We start from the raw sequence: 17,212 nt of genomic DNA, 5'->3' as shown, positions 1-17,212 counted from the left end.
CTATCATTTGAGCAATGGGCTGTCTGTGAAGAACTTGTGAGACCTTAGTGTTTTGTATTCTTGCTTTTCATTATTTGTCTGAGATTCAGACTTCTCTTGAGACCTCAGGCTAATGGGATTTTGTTGAAGTCATCAGCCAAGACCTGGTTTTCCTATATGATGCCTGAGTTAAATTTGAAGTATGTTTATGTCAACTTCTGTTGCTGTTCATGGAATCACTGCTTGCAAGAAAAAAAGTAGTTGTTTGCTCTGCAAAACAGCTTAATTAACCTGACTGGTATTGTCCATTCCTGTGTAGTGATTTGAAGGACAGCTTACTAAGTTAATATTTTTGAATAAATAGAGGTAATTTCACCTTACTCCTGAAAAGATCATTGAGCTGTCATTCAAAAAACCACTCTGCTTCCATTTCATTCAAGGAGATGTACTGAGGTTCTCTGCTAATACAAAATTTTAATTCTATTTTCCTGCTAGTCTGATCAAACTTGGAGAGGTTTTCAGAGGCTTTGGTTTTTAGATACCATTGAAATGAAAATTAAATCCAAAGCAAAAGTTACTCTCTTCTCAGGTTTTTCTGATCTCATATCATGTAACCAGCTCTTCCCTTGCAATTGCCTGTTTAGGTGCCTGCAAGAGCAGAACACTAAACTTCATATTAAAATGTATTTGCATGATTTTTACTGGTGTTGATGCATGTTAAGAAGTTAAAGTCTTAGAAGTTGCTCTAATTACATCAGCTGCTAAAGACCAAAGTAGCAGTCAGAGAAATTATTTATGCCTCATTTAATACTTTTTAAAATGTCCTTAAGGAATCTGCATAGAGCTATTCAGAACAGGAGGCTGATGAGAATTAAAAGCTTTGGCTTTTGTGTGTCTTTCACATTCTAACAAAAATGGGCACAAAACAGGAAAGAGATGGAAGCTTTGTATTTCATTTTCCTTGAGATTGTCTTGCACTGAAAAATACCCTCTTGCAAGGCATTTGAACAGAACATATTGCCCTGCTCTTCCTATCCATGTCAAAGGAGTAGCCATGGTAAAAGGAAATATGGCCCAGGAAACCCTGAGCTGAACACCAGGATACACTATGTGCTCCATGACTTACGTGAGTCACCTTGCCTGCACATCTGTGCTGTTTCTTACTCCCTGACTGGCTTTGTATGATTAGCATAACTCATACACAGAAGACTAGGGATTATGAATAAAGTTATTAGTGTTCCTTGAATGTGTGGGTACACATGTGAGTGTGTTTGTCACAATGATTTTTAGTTCACAATGATGTTTGAGTCTCCTTGTGTTTAGTCATTAAGGAAACTATTTTCCTGTTTTCATAGTGAGTAACATAATGAGATTCCTCTCTCAGGTCTAGCTGCTCAGTGGGTCTCTAGCATAATAAAAAGCAATAAACATAGGCCTGAAGGGTGTTTGCTATTGTTTAGTGATGTTCACCATCTTTGGCATTTTGTTTTTTAGCATTAATAAGTATTTTCCTAACTTTAGCATATGAATCAGAAAATATTGCACCTCTGCTGTGTACAGTCAGGGGTGATACAGACTCTTTGGTGTGAAATATCATGCACTTGTAAATACACTCACACGATGGCAGATTAGCAAGTCAAATGTGGTGAGTCATCAAACTGATCAAACAAATTTGGATATGAACCCTTCCCTGATGAGAGACCATTTATTTGATACAGCCAAAGGGTGAAATATTTCAAACCCAATTTTGTAGATGGATACTTTAAAAGGGGATTGTTTTTTATACAATTCTAACAAACATCTGTGTTCACTCTTAGCTTTCTAGGCAAGTGGTTTTAGTTACAGATTTTCTTGCATACATTCACATAATACATTATGGTATATGTTGTGACAGAGAGTCTGAGGTTGCAGCTCAAAATCCTTACCCCAAGCAACATGACTCACATTCACTCAGAGTTTCTACTTTTGTATTTATGTTATTTTGTCTGTGTCCTAAGCAGGTAAAATATCTGTCCTTTAATAGGCACAATAACATTTTTCATTTCTTTCACTTTCTAGGCTGTGGGCACTCTCTTTTTCTATTTTTCTGTCTCATTAACAAAGTTAATTGAAGAACTTTTGCTTCTACAAGGGCCTAGTTTACTTGCTGTTATGTAATTTATCTGCTCTTATCAAATAGTCTTTTGTGCTAGCTAACACAAAATTTTGGTGTCTGTTTTGCTAAGCAAAGTATCAGCAAAGATTAAAATATTGTTTCTTTCTTGTTTCTTTCTCTTTCATTCTCTCTCTGTTTCTGTGTCTCCTTTTCAGGGAGACAGATTTGGCCTAAAGATGTATAATTTCTTTTGGTTTTAAAGTGAATTCAGTTTGACAGATGAAAGCCTCCCTCAGATTTTTTTTAAAATTTAGAGGATCTCAGAAAAGTAGTAAAAATATTTCAGAGTACAACACAAAAGTATGTTTGAACACGAAAAGATCTAAGACTCTCAAAAATATTTTTGCTCTGCAGTTGCTCAAGAACTAATATAACTGCTGTAACAAGACCAACAACGGGAAAACAAGTTTAAGTTTGACATAAAATCTTTTTTTTTTCTTATCTGCGTTTGAGTGATTAGATGCCTTTGTTCTTGTTTAGAGATAACGTTTATGATGTTACTAGTGTGGGAGAAAAATCTCATGTAGACAAAGATGCAGGCCTTGTATTAAAATACATTAATTGTATGTGAAAATTGTAAGAGTATCCTAATCTTGCTACTCAGATTTTCAGTTAGCAGAATTATCTTTTCATTAAACATACTCTCAATCAAAATGAGATACCAGGGTGGTCTCAAATTACCATCCAAATTACCATCAAAAGAAAAGTTTTACAGGAATGATTTAAGACAAATGCTTAAGACTAATATTTGCTTTAAGACAATGCTTTCCAAGTGCATGAATAATAGATGTCATCAAACATTAGCTTTCCTTCTACACATTTTTTGGCAGTATGCAATAAATGATTTCAATGTTTACATTCAGTTTTATTGCTGATTAGATGTTGGCCCAATAACTGGTCATACTGCTGTCTTCAAGGCCTTGACTTCAGTAGGATTATTTTAAAAGGAAGGTATTGCATGTGTTATTGCATATAGATAGCCACCAAATGGAATGGTGGCAGTAAATATCTGGTGAACCTCTAAGAACATGGGCAAATATTCTATCTCCATATCCAGCCTAGAGACAATGTTGTGGCTATAGCGGTAGCAGTACCTGTAACAATTTAATGCAAATCCTGATGCATATTCTGTGAACATCTAGTCAGCCTGTGTTGTTACTTTCTGTAACAATTTTCTGATATAATTTATTAAAATACTTGTCAGGCTGAGATTTTTGTTATGATGCAAGCAATTTTTTGATACATCAAACAGCAACTTGATAGGTGGAGGTTTGGAGCTTTTTTAATGCTGTTTTTTAAAAGTTGTTTTGACAACATGTCTGGGAATAGAAGATATTAACATACATGTTGTACATTTCTTTTAAACAGAAAATAATATTTATGTGTTTGTTTCAGGTATAATTAAACAAAGTTTCAGTATTTCTGAAAGACAGCCTCAGATAAGGTAGGTGTAATTTGATTTAAATATAATTGATCATTGTTGCTATCAGTTCCAGCTGGTTGTTTCACAGTGGAACAGTTCCTCAAGTTCCTTGTGAAACGTCCTTGGTTACATTTGACTTTATTTTACCTCAGCCTAGGACCCCAATTCTGCTTGAGGATATGTTAGAGGGTGTATGGGCACAAAAGCTTTACATGATAAATAGTTTTAACAGTGGACCATGCTACTGAAACTTAAACTGACATCAGTTTATTAGCCAAATTCTGGTTTTATATTTTTAAGCAGATGCTTTTCCATAGAAAATGGTGCTTGTGTATTTGATAGTTTAGAGTATGCTGTAGTAGTCTAGAGTAGTACCTTGTCTCTTTGAAATCCTTTGGACTTTCTGTATAAGCATAAACACCCATTTCTTGCATTTTGGAGGCCTCATTTCTTCAAAAAGGAAACAAACAGAAGCAGAATAAGTCATGTCATCCGACTTCTAAGGATCTTCCTTTTTCTTCTGTGTCTTCAGTAATATATCAAACACATTCCCGACCATTATTTTTCTGATCACTTTGGCACCACCCTTATGCATAAATGCTGTCAATTGTTTCTTCATTTCTGCTTTTCTTCCATATCTGGGAAAAAACTCTCAAAATCACTCCTGGCAGCATCTGTCTCCCAAACATTTTTTTCATTTTACCTTTGACTTAGCAAGGTAAGTATTTGTAATGATTGCATTGATTCTTTTGCTGTGTTTCTCCACAGACCCTGTTTGAGTCAAGTGCAATATTTTATTTTTGCTTTCAGAATGGTGCTTAGCATAACACCCATCCAGTCTGTTATTTATCCCTTCCTAACCTTACATGTTCTGCAGTCCTGTTGCAGCCTCCCCACGCTTGAGCGTTGAAGAAAGCATTTTCTTTCTCATTGTAGAAACTCATTACTATACAAATCTCTGCCCCTCACATTATCATCTGCAAAACTGTTTCCTTGTCTTGATTTGTAACTACTCCTTGAAACAGTGGTTTTCCCTACTGCTACAAAAATAGATAAAAATTTGGGCTATTGTGGCTGCCATCCATCAGGACATCATGCTTGTTCTTTCAGTTTCCTGGTATCTGTGCCCATTTGTTATTGCTTTTCTCAGATAGTGAGATCTGCAGGCTGGGAAAGTATTTGTCTAGAGTTTAGAGAAGGATATAGCATTGATACATGCAGACCTGTATTTCTGACATTGAAGTATTGCCTTCCTGGTGATGGAATACCAATTTTTTCCCCATTTTACTAGTACTGACCAAGGAAAGAAATTTTTATTTAGTAGAAGTCATTCTATTTTGGGCATGCAGAGTAAACCAGTTTTTAGAAATGGACAGTTGTAAACTAGTGAATTTGGACAGATTTCCTTTAGGTGAAACATGAGAAGGAATCAAGGAATACTGCTATTTTCTGTACAATCATTGATGCCAAACACAATTAAAACTTGTTTCTTTTTTTTTAAAAATGATAGATTATGTTGACAGTTCTGGATAAAGACTGCGATCAGGTAATCTTGTGCTCACAAAAAATTCAAACTTTAACTTACATTAAATCTAATGATTTTCAAGTTTTTGAACATTATTACATTATTCTCCCATTGCATATAGAATGTTTCCTCTTTTATTTCTTCCTCTTTATTGCCTATTGATTTGCTTTTAAGAGTACCTTCACTCACCCACAGGCCCCACACTAAGAAAATCAAATGTTTCTTCATGATGAGATGGCAGTTTCATAGTCTACCAGTTGTAGCTCTTTGCAATGTGAATCATCATGGTTTTATTTATAATTGTATTTTTAAATGTTAGAAAAAGAGATAATTACATTTTACATACAAATATCTTATCTGAAGTATCATTAAGGTACTTCTTAAGAGTATGAATTCCAACAGTGAATCAGTAAGATCTCATATTAATTGTCATTATCCCAGCTAAACTTCTGCAGAATGAAATGGGAAATTCTCCTGTAAAATGAATATTTCATACAGCTCTTGCAAATTATCATGTATTTATGCATCATGATTGATGAAACAAATTTTCCATTTGAAGTACTTTTACCGAGAAGCTTCACACCCTGTAAGTTGCTAAGATGTGATTTCAGAATGCATATTGTCTGAGTTAAATAATATTTGAAATAAAATTATTTTGATCAGTTAGGATATTGATCTTCACAAAAAAGTGCTTGTTGTCTGTACTAAGTTCTATTTTACAGCTTTTAATGTAAAAACTGTATTAAGAATTTTAATTATGCAGTACAAATCCAAATTTGATGTCAACTTTCTGTAGTTTCAGTGCTGTTTTCTAAAGGGTGCTCTGTAATAACAATTCAGTTTAAACATAATGTCTGTGTGCTATAATGAGCTACAAAAAATACTTTAGCCTTTGTTGATATTTTCAGTTCTGTGAGTAAATTGAGTGAATACATTATCTTTTGTCAGTGATGTTTTTCTTTTGGATAAAAGTCTTAAAAAGCTTTGGTCAAGTCTTCAGCAGCCTATTCACACATGTACCCTCATTTTCCAAATAATGCTTCTGTATTTAAAAAAAACCCCAAAAAACAAAACAAACAAACAAGGAACTTGGAGTGGTCCAGTGTGTGGACTTCATGGGAACTCCTAAAGTCTTTGAAGCACACAGGTGCTACAAATAGACATTAAATCTGGTACTCGTAGATTTTTAAGTCAAATTGTTGCTGTCATCCTAGAAAAGAGAAAGAGCTCCTTAAGCTGAATAACAGAGAAACCTAAATGATGTCCTTCTTGGTCTTTGCTGTTTGCTGTTATCATTCTAAACATATTCCTATTCAGAAAAAAATAATTTAAGACCTACAAAAGAAAAGGCCCTGACTTATTTACTTTTGGTTTATAATACAAGCCATTGACAGGAAAAGAGGAGACAAATACCACAGAAGAGAGAGCAGTGAAAAAGGGAACATGTCAAAGCCGTGAAGGTTTTATGAGTGTTCTTAACATAACTGAAGATTTTAAGGCAATAATGGCAAGACCACACTGGATTCTTTTGGGCCTTGATTATAACAGAACTGAAACAGTTGGTAGAGAGGTGAAAATTAGGCAAAAATAAAACCTAAATCAGAATTGTTCTTTGGGTGGCATATATTTTTAGATTATTATAGCATGGCTTCCACTGTCACCTTGAGCAGAACCAACTTACATTCTTCTTTAAGTGACTCAGAGGAAATGCAAAGTTTTTTTTTGTCTTACTGATTATTAAGAGAAGACCTAGGAAAAATATGTCAAACTGAATTTCACTTGGCTTTCTCAAGACATTTGCCAAAAGTCGGTGCAACAAAAATCCCCATAAATATCAATGATGTTGTCTTCCTGAGCCTACTAGAAATGTGTCTCCCTGTGGTAGAGAAGGATGTTTATCTGTATTGCTTTGTTTCTGTGAGAGCATAGTTCAGATCTGGATGGTCTTTAGACACTAATATTTGTGACTATCTTTCTTCTTATTGAAGTAGCCAGCACAGAAGTTAATCAGTAAAAAAGTAGTAGTAGTTCTTTTGTGGACTAGTTAATGTTGGTATTTGGATTTCGTCACCCTCTCAGTAGAATTTTTAATCTGGACATAAGATCACATTGGGAAAAAAAAAAAAAAGAACATTTTCTGTGGTTGTAAATTTATACATCAGACTTGATGATCCTCAGGGTGTTTCTGTGAGAGTAAATGTTAGAATATCTAAATTAGTCTCTGAAGTGTGATTTAGAGAAAATTGTATTTAGGAGAGGTACAGGGCTGCTGGCTGAAGTTCAATACTTTGAGCAAAGCTCTTTGCTTAGCTCCCAAGTCTAATGGTCAACGTGGAAAGATTATTTTGTGAACTAATGTTCTTCTGTGATCCACTAAGTGTTTTATAGTGGAAGCCTGCTGATAAACTTTTATTTAATCTCCGAGCCTAACAATGTGTATGACTTCAATATACAAGATAAAAAATCCTGAACAATAGATTTACCTCATTGAAATAGTCCACATCAGACATATTATTATAATGCTTAGGGTAGAATGAAAATAAATTCAATAACATCAAAATATATGAAAAAATATGTTTTGTTAGTCTATGTAAAAAAATCAGTTAAGAAAATTATATTCTCATATATTTATCCTTTTCAATAAGTATGACAAAATTTTAACGATTGTTGAGGTACATTAATACTGCTTCTGTCATGGAGTAATTTAGTGATTCAGAGAAAGGGATTTTCTTTTGAAACACATTGTCACTTATATTGTCTAAATTTTTAACATTTTAGATTATCCTTTTTTTGTTCCCAGAATTATTGGAAAAACAAGTCAAACATTTCAACTTGGTATTTACAGCTGCGAGTTTTAAACATTCTATTCTATTAATGTGCTAAGGCAACAAAATGAGCTGCCCTCCTGATTTTTCTCTTGCCATCTACAGCATTGGCAGGAATTGCTGTATCACAAGGAAAGGTGCATCAGATCAGTGACCCTGTTCAGCAGATTCTTGTTCAGCTGCACAAAATTATCTTCAGCACTAAAGTATGCATTACTGTTGCTTTTGACATTCTGTACTTTTTAGTCATTTGCTGTTGTCAAAATGATGTTACTGCAAAGTGCTGCTAATTTAGTTACTGTTCTTTAAAAACAACAGAACTTGACATTTTTGCAGATGGCAGGATGCTTTAAAAATATATCATTAAAATAAAAACTAACTTCGAATATTATTATGTGGAGGATGGCAATAATTGAGTCATATAAAAAAAAGCTGTAGCTCACCTCAGAAAAATGGATTGTACAGTAAAGTATTTTTACAACATTCTGTCATACCAGCAATATGACTACTTAAGGTGACAATATCATATACTGACATGGAGAGTTAATGAAATGCTTTCTTCTGTGGTAATAGTTTTGATAATTTTAAGTTGTATTTTAATTATCAGTACATAGTAATGCTCTCTTGGGAGTTTTAGTGCAATAGATGAAATCCTGAATATGTTAACTTTTTGAAATGTCAGATATTTTTCAAATTTAAGACTTATTTTAAAATTAAGTCCGACTTCATAGTGAGAGTTGAAGTTATTTCATTTTGATTCCAAAACAAAAATGGAGCAGAGCTGATACAAAATCTGCCTTGAATTCTCACATAAAAATGTGACTGGAACCTCTTTATTCTGCGGAAGGATGGCTACCATGCACCTATTTGAAACATTTGCTATTATTAGAGAAACAGCTTTTTATTTTCCAAAATGAAGTTTACATTTGGGACATGATGTTTATCACCTCAGGGCTTTTGAGATTTATCAGCCAAATTTGTTTGGTTTTGTTTAGAACAGAATATCATAACTGAACTTGGGTGTGCTTTACATGTGTCCCTTTTGTTTTCTTTTTTCTTTCCTTTTCATTGTCAAGCTTATCAAAACAGGTAATACAAGAACTAAATTATCAGAGACAAAAGAAACAAACATTATTTAAGACAATTGGAAATTATATCCTTCTCCTATCAGGAGAAATGAGGCAGTTCAGTTTTTACATGGTATTTTAGGAGCATGTCAAGGTGCTCATTAGTTCTATCCTATCCTTTCTGTTGAAGGAGGTTTTCTCAAGTGGCTTACTAATTAGTATGTGTTATTGTCATGTGGATACTCGAGAACTGAGAACTAACAGCAGCTCAAAAACTGGCTCAGAATTGACCACTGAAGCAGTAGCACCAGCTTTTCTCTGATTTCAGAGAAACCAAAATCCATACCTGTACTTGTTTACTATGTTCCACATGCCTCCCTTGCACTTGTTTATGTTTTTACAAATCTGAGGTCGAGTATTTTTTATAATACACAGCTGTTTTCTCAAACTGTTACATATTCCAGTTGACAGTTCTAAACTGAAGTTTGCAAGGAGGAGTTCTTGCCTGTTAGTTCTTGCCTGCCAGCAGCCTTCCCTGTTTCCATGGGAACAAGAATCAGAGTGATCTCTGGAAAACAATGTAAGAGAAAGCTTTTTAAAAAGCATTATGTAAATCCTTAGCTTTTTTTTTTTTTTTTTTTACTGATCTGACAACTGATTTGATTAAAACAAAAGCTAAAATTGAACACTAGTGCCTGAGGCAACTCCAAGTTTCTCAAGCACTGGACTTGTTCTTTACCATTTCTGCTTCAGAATATCCCATTATCCCCATGGTACATTAACTATACACTGCAGTGGTATGTAATCCATAGAATATGTTGTCAGCCTTTCCTAGGGCATCATTTTTTTTACTCTCTCATAGGCTAAGGAACATTCAACTTCTGACTTAAAGCAAATGTATAAGGCCTTATCTGCATGAGAAAAGAGTAGTGTCTGTCTGGGAGAAAAAGAAAAATCTCTGCATGCCAGCAGCTGTCTGGAGAAGTCTTTTGTGCTTAGCATGTGACATTGATCCCTGGTTTGTTAGAGCAAATCAGGACTCCTGTGAGGCCAATAAAACCATTCTGGATTTATTGCTGTCTAAGAGCAATAATTTGTTCCAGTGGGATAAATGTCTCTATAATGTCTCCTATGGCAGGGTTTGAATGTGAATCATTAGGGGTCAACCCCTCCCTAAGTAGTCAAAAAGCTTCCTGAATTCAGTTGAGTGGTACTTCATGAATTCACATCAACGAAATTATTATAAAGTTTGTACGAAATGGGAGAAAATCATAGTTTTTCAACTATGCAGAAGCAACAGAGAAGATAAATTCAAAAGGGTAGTAATGTACCATAGAATTGTTGTCAGACTGGGTTGATGTCATTGCAGTTACCAACAGCTGAAACTGTACATTTGCTGTTGGAACATAAAAATTATTTTAAAGGAAAAAATATTTTAAAGTCTTTATTGAAGACTTTAAGTACATTATTTGTGGGGGTTTTGTTTGGGTTTTTGTTGTTTTTCTAAATATAGGTGAAAGATATGTTCTTTTTCAACGAAAAGGATACAGGAAGAAAAAGTATATAAAACTAGTTATGCTTCATAAACAAGTGAAAGGTAAATTACCCCCCTCAGGAAGCTTAGAGCAAAAGGGGTGTTCTGAATTGTATGAAGACCCTTGAGGACATTAAAGAGGCCATTGAACCCATTCTATACACATTCAAGGAAGGTCTAAGTTTCTTCATTAATTTCAGGTAGAGAGATTCATTATAGCCAACATGAAATCTAAGGCAATGTTCTATGTGCTTCATCTGTAGAAAAATGTCCCAAATACTGGCACTTTGATCAGGGAGGCAAATCTGGTATTACCAGTGTTAGGCTAATAAAGATGGTTACCTTCAAGACTAGAGGAACTGAGTTCATGGTAAGCTAAGCCTAACAGAATGGGCAAACAAAGGAGCCTTATTCTAATATGTCACTAAATCAAGTCTTACACTGTTGTTTATCACCATGTCATTAGATAACGATGTTTCTTTTTTCAGGGTAGCTACATTTCTCAGTAATGGCACTTCTGAATGGGTCCTTTTCATGGCAGGTGTAACTGAATGGTGAAAGTGCATTTCTTTGTCTCATGTAGCTTCCTCCAGCTTTGCAATGCAACTTGGAAAGGAGTATCGTTGAGAGATTCAAGAAGTCCCTTTTCAGTCAGAAGAGCAATCCTTGTAAACTGGAATCAGAAATCAAAAAGGTGTGGTACACCATGTACTACTTGTGTTCAAGATTGTCTCTCTTTCCATTCAGTCATGCTATTGATATCAGTATCAGAAAAATGTAAGTGTAAGAATCCATTTTCAAAAGGAAATATTTTAAATATTCTCCAGCTATCCTATATTTGGAAAATATGGAGTCTCCTTAAGTAAGAAATTTTTGCAGGATGGTTTCAGGTTTGTATCTTGTCATTAGAACTCTTTCTGTAAATGGTAAGGACCTGCTAACTCCTAAGACACAAACCCAGATTTCATCTCATCAGAGCTCAAAAAGACAAGAGGAAGGGTAACATAACTAGAGATTATATAAGCTCTTAAGTTATACAAGCTCCGCTTGATTTGATTTGTTAATAGTTCCTTAATTTTTTTCTTATTTTGGACTGTATTCCTACTTAAATCATTAATCTTAAGAGAGCAGTGTCCCAGAGTACCTTAAATATAACATACCTTGTCCTGCTGTTGCACAGTGTGTCAGCAACATTTTAGTGTCATCAATTTAAAAGTACTGCAGATTTGTAAGAATGAAAAAGCATTCTTGCTTGTTTTCCAGTGACATGCTGGATGCTTTCCAACAGAGAAAGATCTAATGACTAATATCAGAATTTCTAAATGTTCCTTCACAATCTCCTGAGAGGACTGCAATCAGCAAAGGATTTGAACTTTACTTCCTTGGCATCTGTGTACTGTGGGATACTGAAGCTAAGATGTTTCATTTATGAATTGATGACAAAGTAGTTATTAGTTTTATTACTGTACCTAAAATTTGATGACTAAGGTGACTTATTATCATTCACATAGTTCTCCCTCTGTAACTTAATTTGATTATCACCTACTTCCACTGAATTATGGAATCTTCTATGTAATTGTTTGCTGTGTGACAGACTCATCCCAAATTCTGGGTCCTTCCTTTGCTTTTGTAATAATTAACCTGAGGTGCTAAAACTTCCTGGAAGGTGGCACATTTGTAGTACATTAGATGCTTCTAAGGATGGTTCTTTCTGAGCTATCAGTTTCATGCTGTCCTGTTAAGTTGGAATTTGTATTAAATATTCCAGAATTTCAGCCATAACATTAAATCTAAGAAATTCCTGCTCATTGTGTATTGAGTTGATGTTTTCAGAAACAAATGCCCAAAAATATGGTAAGAAAAAGGAAGTGTTTATTATAAAATTAACTTAATTTTCAGGTGTTCAGAAATAAAGGAAATTATTTGTAAATGTTATCAACTGTAAAATTGTGTTAGCTTCAAAACTATTGGACTTTAACCTGTAGAAAAAGAAATAAATACTTTATTTAGAAAGTAAATGGTAGTAAATTGAAAATGCTTGAAACATTGAATACAATTCTGGGCATTCTATCTTGAAGGAAATATCATTTGGAGGTAATGGGAAGAACCTAAATAGAGAAAAGAATGATGTTGAACTCTTACGGCAAATGTTGTTATGAGGTTTTCCAATTTCTGGAAATAAAATTTTAAAATAATGGTGTTTTAACTACATCAAGTTAGAAAACCTAATAAGAATTACAGACAAAAAGATTCCTCCATAAATCTGTGGTGGGGTAAAGGTCTTCAAACAACAGAGATTCTTCTGTTTCTTAACTGTAAAAGTTATCATGTTGCAGAAATGCGTAACTGAGATTTCTCTCCCATTCACAAAGGTGGTCCTGTTAGGGTTGTTACCTTGTTACCTGTAGATATTTTCAAAACTAGATGCTTTAAGTTTAATGTCAGTATCATTGCTCATATAATCAAGCAGCTGAACTGACTTTCAGATTTCAAAAGTGCTGGAATTCCTCTAATGGGAATTATGCCACTTGAATATCAGCTAAAAATTTCCCTTGAAGCCACAATTTTAAAAACCAGAGTCCTAAGCTGCTTCTCTCATAGGTTCAAGAGAACACACTTTCCTTTTTATCTTCACACAAATGTATAGTTTGTGACATTTTTTCAGATAATCTGAAAAATTCAGTGTTTTATACTAAGTGCAGCTTGCAATGTTCAGTGTTTCTGGAGAGAAAAAGGTAGAATGTTCGTAATCATGTTCACCACTTTTTCATTAATCTCAAAAGTACTGAAATTTCTTTTGACTTCTGATTGCACTGGGAAACATAAGTGTCAACTGCCTCCCAGAAGTCTGAAGTTTTGGCAAATGAGAAGGAGGAACTTTTCAGGTGTCTTTATTTGTTTGGTCTCTTTTCTTTTTCCCTAGATGCTGCTGAATTGATTGAACCCAATATCTTCACAACAGATTGGCATGGGGTACGTCTTTCTTCAGGTGGAAATATGCTGCTGCCAGATGATAGAAAAGGTAAGCGAAGCATCACAATCTTTGGTAGTGGCACATATTTTTCTAATAAAATGTATAGTATCAATGTATATTTTTCTAATAAAATGTATGGTATCAAAGCAGAAGGAATTGCTACTCTAAGATCAGTCTTTAAAGACAATGAAGTTATGTTGACCAATACTGATTTTCAAAGGGGCTTATTGGTTTTTGGTTTGGAGTTCTTGGTTGGTTGGGTTTTGTTTTGTTCAATTCCTGGTAAGATACACAGCTCAGCACTGCTGGAACTTTCTACTGATTGAAGAGAGTACACTTTGAAATTATAAAGAAATATCACAGATACAAATAGTTCATGATTCATCCATGAAAGTTAATAGAAATGTTTGTAACTGAAAATATCATCTTAAGGACTTAACTGTCCTTGTGTATGACTTTTAAATCAACTATGTTTAAACCCTTATGATGTTCTTTTGTCATGTTTGAAACAGTCGTAATTGGTTGATTTAATTACATAGATCAAACCATACAAACTTGAGGAGGGAAAAATGCACATATGCATATATATATATATGTGTATATATATATATATATGTGTGTGTGTATATATATTTATATATGTATATATACTTTAGAAAATATATCTATATATGTGTCAATTCTACTTTGACTAGTGATACTCAGCTAGACAAATCATACACACCATGTAAAATCAAACCTGCCAGCTGTGGTGTCACCCAGGGTGGGGAACTACAATTCCTGGTTCAGAGACGTTTTACATCATGTGGTTTTTTGTGCAGTAGACATAAGGGAAATGTGCTGCATGTATTTTGGTAATTGTCCCAATTACATTCTTCTAAATACAGAAAAAAATGGACTAGCAAATACAGTAACATTAAAATCTCTGGCACTAGAAATAAGAGTGAAAAACTTTAATTTTGATGGTCTTTGTGTTGAAAATAGCATATCTGTTCCACAGCTTATTGCAAAAACCAGAATTAATACTAGGTGTCAAGGGTGACATTGGAGTAGGAAATGAGTTCCTAACAATCTCTTTAAATATGAGCATTATTTTGTTCCTGGAGACGATAATGCAATTTGTTGATATGCTCATTATCTGTAATTTTTGAATCTCTTAACCTGCAGACAATACTTTTGTCCTCACAAATTGCTGCTGGATGTGTGCCCTTTCCACTGTAAATTTCCTCTGTAAGTGGGAAAAAATATGAAGGTTGCATTTTTGAGTTCTGTTACATTAAGTCTTTAAATTATTTTTCATTGGTTAGAATATTTCCATAGTGCATGTGCACCAAATGTTCATATCATGCCATAAAATGACCCCACCTTTTCAGGGGGTCATTATGCTCAGTGGGAGTTACTGATCATGAAGCTTCTGGCTTGTCTTTGTGTTTGAAGTGGAATTGCTAAGAAACTGATAAGGGAGCACAGATTCCAAATTCAGTAGTATAACATTACTTGCCTTTTACTTGAAGGCATTCTTGGCACTTCTGGCATGGCAGAAGGGATGACATATGAGCAGTTGCAGGTAAGCTGTATATTTACCTATTCATTTATTACTCTTAATGAGTATAATTCATTGAAATTAAGTTCTTTTGTGTTGTACACTCTAATTGAAGAGGCTCTAGAGGAAAGTGGTTATTACAGTTTCTCTTCTTACAGGTCAGTCTAGTCAATTTAAAAAGAAAAGGTTAATTATGAAGTGCTAAACCCAAATGTATCATCTTCCTGTTTATGTGACTGCAGTTCACTTTAAACTTGGTGCAGTATGTGGTTTATTATAATACATGGATGCATGGACTGGAAGAAATGTGTGTGGGATATGTTAGCTAATATAAGCAGCTTTTTTTGACCACATCTGTTTTCTTCATTCAGATGAAAGAGTCGTACAAGTGTGGCAGCAATTTCCTCACATTTTTTCCCACATAAACTCACATTTAAACAAAAGGTTAATTACATAGAAGAATATTTTATTTTAACACACTGCCATTACAGGATTTAAAGGACAAAGCTGATATCTTTAGCAAAATATTAGAGTACTGTGCAAAAGCCAGTATAAGTGTTTACTAGCATGAAAGTGCAGGGGATGAAAACAAATGTGGTGGTCTTTGAAACTAGGCAAATGCTTTGTCCTCAAGATGGTATATCTTTTCCTGCAAGAAAATTTTGACACAAGAGAGAAAATTAACTATATAATTTTTCATGTTTTTCACCTGATATCCTATTATTTGTCATCTCAAATATTCTTTAATGCAAAAGAAACATTAACTGCTTCAATTAAGTAAGTCTTTCTTGTCTTTTCATTAATCACCTTTTTAAAGTCTGAGAGACTGCAGTTAGGTTTTCTAAAACAAACGAATAAACAAGCATAAACCCTCCCAGCCCCTTGCCCTGCCTGTTATAAGTATTAGGAAATTTTAAGAATGGTTCCTGGTGCCTCAGCATACTTTTCAGTTATTTTTTATCTTTGCAAGGTTTTTGGTATGATTCAAACTCAAAAAATTTCTGATGGTAGTCTATAGGCTACTCATTAAACTGATATTTCAGCTGCCAGCTCAAAGTACTGAAAATCATGATTCAACACTCCCAAAATAAAATAACAGTTCAATCTTTAAACCTTCAGGGTGTGCTTGAATTATGTTTACAGATTACTTTTTCACCCATGAGGTCTAACAAACTTCTTCATGAATGTTTTCAAGTATTTTAAAATTTTTGTCCTCATAAAAATCTCCCAGAATTTGATGCTTAGAAAAAGCATTGCACAACTTATGGGAAAAAAAAAAAAGAGAAGAAAAAGACATCAAGGTCTGCCAAGTCCTGTTATAAATATACAAATGTGTTGTAGTTTTATAGGCATTTATCTCACAGACTAGTAAAAAGTGTCTAACTGTAACAAAGGCAGTGAATATGCTGAATATGGACTTCAGTATTTTTTTTTAACAAGAACTACTAGAGACATAAGGTGTCTATTAAAGGAAATCAGAATGATAATGTGTCTCATTTTGAATGGACATGTAAGGATTGAGTCCAACTCCCTGCTCCTCACAGGACTTTCTAACACTAAGCCATATGACCAAGAGCTTCATCCAGATACTCCTTGAACTCGGACAGGCTTGGCGCTGTGATCCCTTGCCTGGGGAGACAGTTCCAGTGAGGAACCTTTTCCTCATGGCCAGTCTGAACTTCCGTTAGCACAACTTCATTTCATTCCCTTGTGTCCTATTACTGTGAATGTAACTGCTAAAATGTAGAGCACACTTCAAGGTTGCAGGCACATATGGTGATACTTTCAACATGAGTGCCACAGAAATGCACATGGGATTAACAGTGGTGAAATAATTAACTGTCTTTTTTTCCTGATTTATTCAGAACTTTTTCTCTGCTCTGCTGGAATTCCTTAGAGGGTAGCTGTTCTGCAGAAAACTAACTTAAGATTCTAAATCTTTAAAAATGTTTTTTTAGGGGAGGCATAAAAAGTTGTCCTTCATAGCTACATGGGATGACAGCATAGTATAAGGAATTCTTCTTGATCCTGCAGCAGGAAATGGGTGAAAGAGTGAGCAGTACATTTCAACACATATGTAAGCTCTGGAGAAGGCCAGGGATATTCATCCTTAATCACATTGGTTGATGTGCTATGTCTTTGATTTTCACAGAAGCACAGCAAAATTGGAAAGCACATTTTGTTTTC

At 34.4% G+C, this 17,212-nt stretch overlaps 1 protein-coding gene across 1 annotated transcript in view; it reads left to right on the top strand.

Annotated features, from left to right (window-relative positions):
* NEK10 (NIMA related kinase 10) overlaps positions 1 to 17,212 on the top strand; it is an 80,457-nt gene that overhangs the window by 61,830 nt on the left and 1,415 nt on the right. The window contains 9 exon segments of the mRNA XM_064703184.1: positions 3,530 to 3,578; positions 4,272 to 4,275; positions 5,204 to 5,384; positions 8,013 to 8,113; positions 11,092 to 11,204; positions 13,211 to 13,218; positions 13,432 to 13,530; positions 14,997 to 15,051; positions 15,130 to 15,183. Coding sequence (XP_064559254.1) covers positions 3,530 to 3,578; positions 4,272 to 4,275; positions 5,204 to 5,384; positions 8,013 to 8,113; positions 11,092 to 11,204; positions 13,211 to 13,218; positions 13,432 to 13,530; positions 14,997 to 15,051; positions 15,130 to 15,183 — 664 coding nt within the window.

The sequence above is a fragment of the Zonotrichia leucophrys genome, chromosome 2 (assembly GCF_028769735.1).
Source record: "Zonotrichia leucophrys gambelii isolate GWCS_2022_RI chromosome 2, RI_Zleu_2.0, whole genome shotgun sequence".
Taxonomy (NCBI): Eukaryota; Metazoa; Chordata; class Aves; order Passeriformes; family Passerellidae; genus Zonotrichia; species Zonotrichia leucophrys.
The sequence above is the reverse complement of the archived record's forward strand: the minus strand, read 5'-3'. Positions and strand labels throughout refer to the sequence as shown.